This window comes from Habropoda laboriosa, unplaced genomic scaffold (assembly GCF_001263275.1).
Source record: "Habropoda laboriosa isolate 0110345459 unplaced genomic scaffold, ASM126327v1 scaffold67, whole genome shotgun sequence".
Classification (NCBI taxonomy): domain Eukaryota; kingdom Metazoa; phylum Arthropoda; class Insecta; order Hymenoptera; family Apidae; genus Habropoda; species Habropoda laboriosa.
Window position 1 is genome coordinate 4,406,717 of NW_017100242.1, and position 7,888 is coordinate 4,414,604.

Genomic DNA, 7,888 nt, shown 5'->3' on the forward strand with positions numbered 1-7,888 from the left:
CCGCCGGTGAGTATGGTTGGTGTCTTTTTTTTTTTTTACCTTTTACGTTCTTCCGTTTCGTTCTTCCGTTTCGTTTACATTGCTTACCAAAGTTGATTGTTGGATGAAGTTTCTTGGTTTACCTGTAATCGTTACGCGAATCTTGGACGTCGTTGGTGTAACTTGTTTTCTCGGGAGAATATAATGTTTGAAGAAACTTTAGAAGCCTTCGATCTGTGTTATATCAGGTGTACAAATTAATTTGGGGACTTTTTTCATCAATTTCTGCGTTTGTTTGCAGATAATCTGTTTGTATTTATGAGGTAACTGATGAATTCTCTTTTTGGAAAAATATCGCGGTTTTTGGTAGATGATGTCAGCACTTTGTGAAAAAAGGCACGGAATTAATTAATTTGTATACTTAATATATACTGTGTAGAGCTCAGGAGTTTGCCCTTGGAAAAAATGCGGGTCTGATTGGGTCATAGTCCCATAAGCCCACATTTTCTGACACAATTATAAAAATAGGGTGTGTATTGTCATTATTGGCGATAACATCGACGAATCGGGCCAGTTAAATTTACGTAACGTCAAATTTAAGCGCTGCGGGCAAAGTTTGCCCTTTTTTGCCCCTGTGCCGCCCCACGGGCAGTCTCCTGGCCACCGCACAGTATTTTGTTCCAAGTAATCTATATTGAACCAGATTGGTCCGAAAATTAGTACAATTTAGCCACATTTTTGTATTTTCTTTCTTTCGAATTTTAGAGAACTTTCCACAGTCGACACAATTTTCTAACGTATCACGCCGAAAGGAACTGAATAAAAATCAACATCAATGAAATACGGTTAAAGAGTCACTTCGTTTTGAAAAGTTCCTCGGTCAACTTCGTTCCATCGTGGGAAAAGCAAAGATAACTCTACGCCTGCAACTTTCATTGTCCTTTCACGAGTCGCGTAAACTTTCAAGCCGATAAACAAATTGTAGACGTAATTTATGCATCATTTCTACACGCGTCTTTCTTGTTGCATATTTAATATTAAATCAACGTTCATCGTCCATTGTCCGACGTTGAAAGTTGCATTTTATCGCCCGTTACGTTTGTTCTCGACCATTTGCAAATTATCCACTGCATATGCACGTCGTTCAATTGATTTTATAAGGAGAAATCGTGATACAATTCCTGAACGTTTATAAAAATCACCGACTGTATTTACATAGCGCAATTCTATAAAACATATTAAATTCATAAGATTGAACAGTATAATACAGCATTCGCTACGATAAATTAAACTTTCTACTATAAAATAACATTCAACGTAAGAATTTTCCGAACAATTTCTCGAAAAAATTAACTCCGATAACTTACATTACTCCTATAATGACTTTCTAAAAAGCCAAATAACACACTCCTAACGATCATTATGAGTAAATTGCGACAACAACATAAAAAGCTCGTACAAAAAAATAATTACACATTTACTGGAATAGTAACGTTATAATACACCAAAAAAAAAAAAAAAGAACATTTTGCAAAACATCTCGAAGTACGAACGTAAAAACCAACGACAAAACTTCCCGACAAATCCAACAATTATACTTATTAAAAGAATTGCATAACAAAACATATAGTCGCGTTATCGTGTCGAATTACGCGTGTAACTTACAATCTAATCACATTCTGTTTATGTGTGTGTGTGTGTGTGCGTGGTGGTACGCGTGCGTGTGTACGTGCGTGCGTGTATGCGTGTGCGTATGGTTCGGTGGATGTTGCAGCAAACGCAGGAGTATCGCCGATGAGTATGCAAAACCTGGTCACCCTGGCTGCTATGACTGGCGGAAACGGCAACCTTCAGGTGTCGCCAAACAGTGAGTAATGAAAAACTTCCACACCACGGCACACAAGCATTCGATACGTAGACACACGTGGTAATATTGAACGATGCAATTTATCATTTATTTATTTATCATTATTCATTCGTGTGCATTGTCTTCCTGCTCTCCCCTCTACCTTACCTACCTGCCTCCACCTTTGCGTAGAGAAAATTGTTTCTTTTTTTTTTTTTTTTTTAATGAACGAATGTCCAAAAGTGTCGTACTTTCGCAAAAAAGGTTTGCTTTTGAAATATTTGACACTAGATTTTTGAATGATAACAGCATGACAGAAGTTTTGCGAGAACAAATATGTCTTACTTCACTTCGTAATTAAAACGTTACCGACTGGTGGTATATTTTTTTTTATATCGATTTTTTTACGAGACGCTAATTAATCTGGTAGCTGTTGATTGGATATTTTAACAAAATTTGTTCGTACGTATTTGTATATATTTATTTATGTATGTGTGTGTGACTTATGTAGGAGAAAATTGGACGGTGTAGAAAATGGCCCCAATCGAGACGAAATTTTTAGATGCTTGTTTGTATTAGCAAATCTGGGATGGCTTTTTGACTTTTAAAATATCTAAAATAATGTTTTATATATAAAATGTGCCGAGGACAATAAAACAAATCAACTTCACCGGTCCTAGATGTGATTTCGGAAGTACAAATTATTATTCACTGTAATCTGTTACTTTAAACAAAGTATTAAAGTTTAAAAAAAATAACGTGTAATTCTCGAAATAACACTTGTTGCTATTATATTCAACCATTGTACGTTGGTTCCGTCATATGGAATAATTTACGCTATCGCCATATGTATGGCATTTTTTTTGTCTCTAAAATTATTTATTATCTCTTTTTTGTTTATCTTGTATTCTTTTTACCATTAATGTGCAACTCCACTGAAACTAATTACACAGCAATTTATGGACGAAACTTCTACTTCGAAGTGCTCATATTTTTCCTGCGTACATAATATTAAAGAATATTAAACTTTTTCTACTTTTTCTCTCGTTATATAAATACAAATTAATTCGTAACTTCGAATACCAAAAATTATACTATATTCACCATCTCTTATATTTATTTCCAAGATTGCCCTTTCAATCTTCCGGTGAATATTTTAGCGAACAAAATTGTTTTGCTAATAAACCAGAAATATTTTCACGTATATCGTCAAATTGTACGAATTGCAATCAAACATTTACTATCACGCTATTTTCCGTATTTACTGTTTGCACCAGAGGCGCTCAACTTCTTGCTCACGGGCAAATTTCCCCTCCCGAGGTTCCCCCACTATGCGGTACGAACACGCAGAATGTGTAACATCAACCAATGGCAGTCGCTGGAGTTGTGGTGGGAGGACTCCTCGCGTCCCCCTCCCGCCGCGCCCCAACTCGAGCGTGACCATCTCAGTCGCATAGTGGGGGAACCTCGGGAGGGGAAATTTGCCCGTGAGCAAGAAGTTAAGCGCCTCTGGTTTACACTAAGAAGTAATCTAAAAGTGAAATTAATAATATAAAAATAAAGCTCATAGAAGTCGTTCCAGAACGAAAAACAAATGCAAACAGATAGAGTCCTTCTGAAAAACCGTGTAAAGAAAAAAATAAAAAGACGTTGCTATTTATCAGTTACACTTCCATTGTGCCACCCCTGGTTTACCTGGCATCGAAGTCTCGATAGGTGCAGCACAGCAAGTAGTTGTAATAACGTTCTCTGGTTGTGTTCGATATCGCACGACGAATACCTTATTTCGTACGGTGTGTCGGCTAAGTAAATTTCGGCCAAGTTTACGTGCTGAATATGTAAACACGTTACTAACTCCGCTTGTTAATATCGTGAACGTGTTCTATGTTTCAGCATTAAGCGGACTGGCGAATTCGACAGCAGGTATGTCGCTATGTACGTGTCGCATTGCCTGGTATAGTATTAACAATTACTAAATTAATCTCAGCCGTTCGGTTTTCCTAACATCCTTATAATTATTCACAAATCGACACACACGCACCTCTTTCCCCCCCCAGAAAAATTACTTACTTTACACGTGTCCGAATGATAACTAGATACATTATTGATCGTACACGTGCGTGAGGATGACGTTTTGTATTTTGTAACTGGTGATAGGCTTGAAGTATGTTTCAACGACGTAGAGAAAAAATTGTAGGTATGTGCGAGTGGTACAGATTTAGTTGTATAATTATTTGTACGAATAATTTAGGTACCTGGATGAGTTGCAGATGATAAACGCGAGATTAGGTTGAAGAAATACGCTGACACGATTAAATTTCATTTCTGTGAAATACAGGGTACAATTGGACAAGCATGGTAAAAGTTTCTTTAAATTAAATTGAACTTGTGACGATGTTAATCGATAGAATCATTTCTGCCAAGTTTCTCACCCCTGTTATTAGGGTAGTTACAGAATGAAACGTGTTTTACGGTTTAAACTTCGTTTCTTTTTTTGTCTATCGTATAAAAAATTATTGAAAAAGTTATTGTCGAAATTAGAGATAACGTGGTCCAGTGGAATGATCGAGGGATAATTTGATAAAGTATATCCTCTTCACTTTCAACCCTGCTGCGTTCTTCGTTTTGACTGTACACTTAAGACTTTTGGGTGAAAAAGAACCTAAGACCTTATGTGTAATAATTTTTGTGAACGTTTAAATTGATTATGAACGTTTAAAATAACGTTAAGGAACGTAAACTTGATAACAGCAAAAATTACTAAAAATATAAAATCCAACGCGACATATAAACGTTAAGGAACGTAAACTTGATAACAGCAAAAATGACTAAAAATATAAAAAGGCGGTGGGTCAGAAAAGACCCGCAGACCGCTCTAGGGTTAAAGATCTATAGATCTCCTAATCACGAAATAATAACTGTTTAAGAATTGTTTTAATACGATGCACACTTTAAGATCAATAGATCTCCTAATCACGAAATAATAACTGTTTAAGAATTGTTTTAATACGATGCACACTTTAAATATACTTAAGTAAATTAAAATTTGTTTAAAATGAAATATGCGAAAACTAAATGTCAGAAGGTGAACGCCTTTGAAATCGCTATACTAGTCTTCCTACACGTGTATTGTCAATGATGTATACTCGCATAAACGGACACGTTTCATCATACATAAGTATCTCCAATCCCTTTGTACTTCGTCCATTTACTCTTTAGACATTTTGATTTCAATATCACCGGATCCCTCACATTTTCTCGTAACGCATCAAGCGCATCAGACGATTATGTTGGTGAAAAGGCAGCAAACTGGCTGTTACAACGGGATTGATTAAGGTCGTTTTATTGAAACGTCGAAAATCCGCGAAGTTATGTCGCAATAACGTTTCGAGTTATACTTACCCATAATACTTCTATTTGCTCCATTATTCTTTATCAGGTATATTCTTTTCTTTTTTTTTTTTTTTTTTTAATACTATTTAAGATTCTCGTTATTAGAAAGACATTAACACATTAAGCGCCGTGTCAGTCACCGGTGACTGACAGTATACTTTTCGTTCAGGCCGCGTCAGTCACTGTTAACCGACGATATACAATTTAGAAAATTATATTCTTCTATCGATAAATTTTAAATAATTTGGAGATCATAAAAGAATGTACCTAAATATTACTTGTCACCAAAAGAAAATTTTAACGAGTATTATTAAAACACATGCAGTCTTATCGCAACCTTACACAGATCTCCTGCCGCCATCATATCGGTGAAATAGGATATCGCGGGCTAAACGGAAAGGAAGACAAAACAGGCTTGGCGCTTAACGTGTTAACAAAGACATTTCTATGAATTTTCTCGAAAATCACGCGTAGATCGAAAAATCGATAAAATTTGATAGACATATTAGAAATTATAAAGTATTCAAATTTTCCGAAGAAAATTACACGAGAATCGACCTGTTGATGAATTCGTTCGAAAATTAATCGATCGATTTGTTAACAAGTATTTACAACTTTCTTCATCTTCTGTACTTGAAAATAAACAAATTACCATGCTTGTTAAAAAACTCGATGAAAAGTAAAACAATTCGATGCATTTACTAGAAAATCGCGTGAAAATCGTCGGAATCGATGCGCGAGTTCGCAAAAGTTGTGCGCAAAATCAACCAAAAAAAAAAAAAAATGGCGACGACGCTCCTCCGATGCAAACTCTCGAGAAGTTACGCTAAACAGACTGACTCTCTTTTGCTCCACGACAGAGACGTAGAATTCGCGTGCCCATTTCTTTCTTTCTTTTTTCTTTTTCATGCGAGCGCACGTCACGTGTTTTAATGTGCACATTTTTTTCCGTGCGTAGCTGTCCTTCTTGGGAAGACCGGAAATACAGGTGAGAAGAGATCATTGAAGCCAGTATAACATGTTCTTTTAACGATCCGTTTCTCGCGGCTCGTTCCTCCTCGACTTTTCTTCTCTCATTTCTGCGTTTCTCTCTCACTCTCGTCACTCCGCCACCATACACCGTTTTTCTTATGGTCATCTCTCTCCTCCCCTCCCCCCCACCATTCTCGTGCACAATCTTCATAATACCACGTGGATTTTGTAATTACCGGTTGGCCGTTTTTGAATCGACGGCACGAAAGCTCCGCATCGATACTTTACGTCCAGAGTATGTTCTTTTTCTTTTTTCTCTTGATCCAGCTTTAACTCGTGTATGTTGTCTCGTAACGCAATTTTGACGGTACGTAAGGAGGTGTCGCGATGGATTTCTACAGCCTTTCGCGACGCTTTCTGTTCGAAAATGTCCGTTACAATGATACGAGGTTTGAGTTACGCTTTTAGAGAATTTTCAAGTATACAGCTGGTCCGTGTATACTTGAAGATATTGGTGATATTGGAAGTAATGTTAATATCATGGTGAACGGTGATTATTTGGTTTCGACAAGATGCATTCGGTTGTTGAGGATTTTTATTTTATTTCTCACTCGTTTTGATAAGGACGTTCTCTTCTTTTGTTTTTTAGACAATTGACTTTTTACTTGGTTGAGAGAGCTAACATTTGGGAAAGGTGAATTTGCAGAAAACGCATGTATCTGGATACGTATGATTTACTTTTCTCGAAGGTGGGAAATTTTTTCAGGGGAATCGGGATGTAATGGAATTGAACGAATCTTGTAGATCGATGTGGAAATCGATATTGATTGAAACTTAATTAGGTATTAAATACAGTATGTTTATAATTAAAACGTAACTTAAAGGTGGACTTTTGTACTCTGAAATTCTAATAAAATATAGTTCGATACTGTTCATTTTTCTTCTTTTTTCGTATTTTCACATTGAAATTCCAGCATTCGATTTTAGAGAAAATTAATATAATATGTAATACTTACGACAGATGACAATTTTTACAGTTTAAGTGAGAAATCACAGACGAAGATTCTATTTTTTCTGCTCGTCATTTTCAGTAACCGAATACATTAGTTGCTTACATTTGCACCAGTTCCGCTCAAAATCATTCGTACCATGTACTACAGACCACATACAGGGTGTTCGACAGTCTTTCGTATCAATTTGAATTCCTGAAGCGACTCCAAGTCGAACATCGAAAGTGACAAAATTTGTGCCTACGTCGCACGCAAAATCACGCGAGCTCGCCACGGTCTGGCGGATTATAGCCATAAAAATCATTAGTCGCCTTAGAACCTCACTTCGGTCTACCATGCGCCGCGCGAACGTCGTTGTTCGCGCCCGCGGTAGCTTTTCTGGTCGTAAAACGGTATGTGCCGCTTTCGGGGCTGACAATTTTGCATTAACAAATTCGGTACCCCGAAAGCGGCTCACAGACGTCCCCTTCTCCGAAGAAACGCGCTGCGGGCGCAAGGTGAGGGTTGTCGCCACCATTTAGGCACCCTGATTGCTGAATTTCCATTACACAAAATTGTATAAAGAGCGAGCTCACCCTCGCCCGTCAGCGAAGATCACCAGTAAAGTTCAACTAAACATCAACAAAAAAGAACAGTCTCCACGTACCTTTTCAACGAGGTTCAGAATCGTTAAGTCAAGGCTGAACCG

At 37.1% G+C, this 7,888-nt stretch overlaps 1 protein-coding gene across 4 annotated transcripts in view; it reads left to right on the forward strand.

The window, feature by feature from the left end:
- The window catches only part of LOC108572085 (CUGBP Elav-like family member 2), a 471,722-nt gene that overhangs the window by 455,109 nt on the left and 8,725 nt on the right, over nt 1-7,888 (forward strand). For 3 of the 4 annotated variants that reach the window (XM_017934273.1, XM_017934272.1, XM_017934275.1), the window contains exons 8-9: nt 1,754-1,846; nt 3,719-3,760. In XM_017934273.1, coding sequence (XP_017789762.1) covers nt 1,754-1,846; nt 3,719-3,760 — 135 coding nt within the window. The remainder of the gene's footprint in view (nt 1-1,753; nt 1,847-3,718; nt 3,761-7,888) is intronic. The other variant, XM_017934274.1, reaches the window with a different exon arrangement.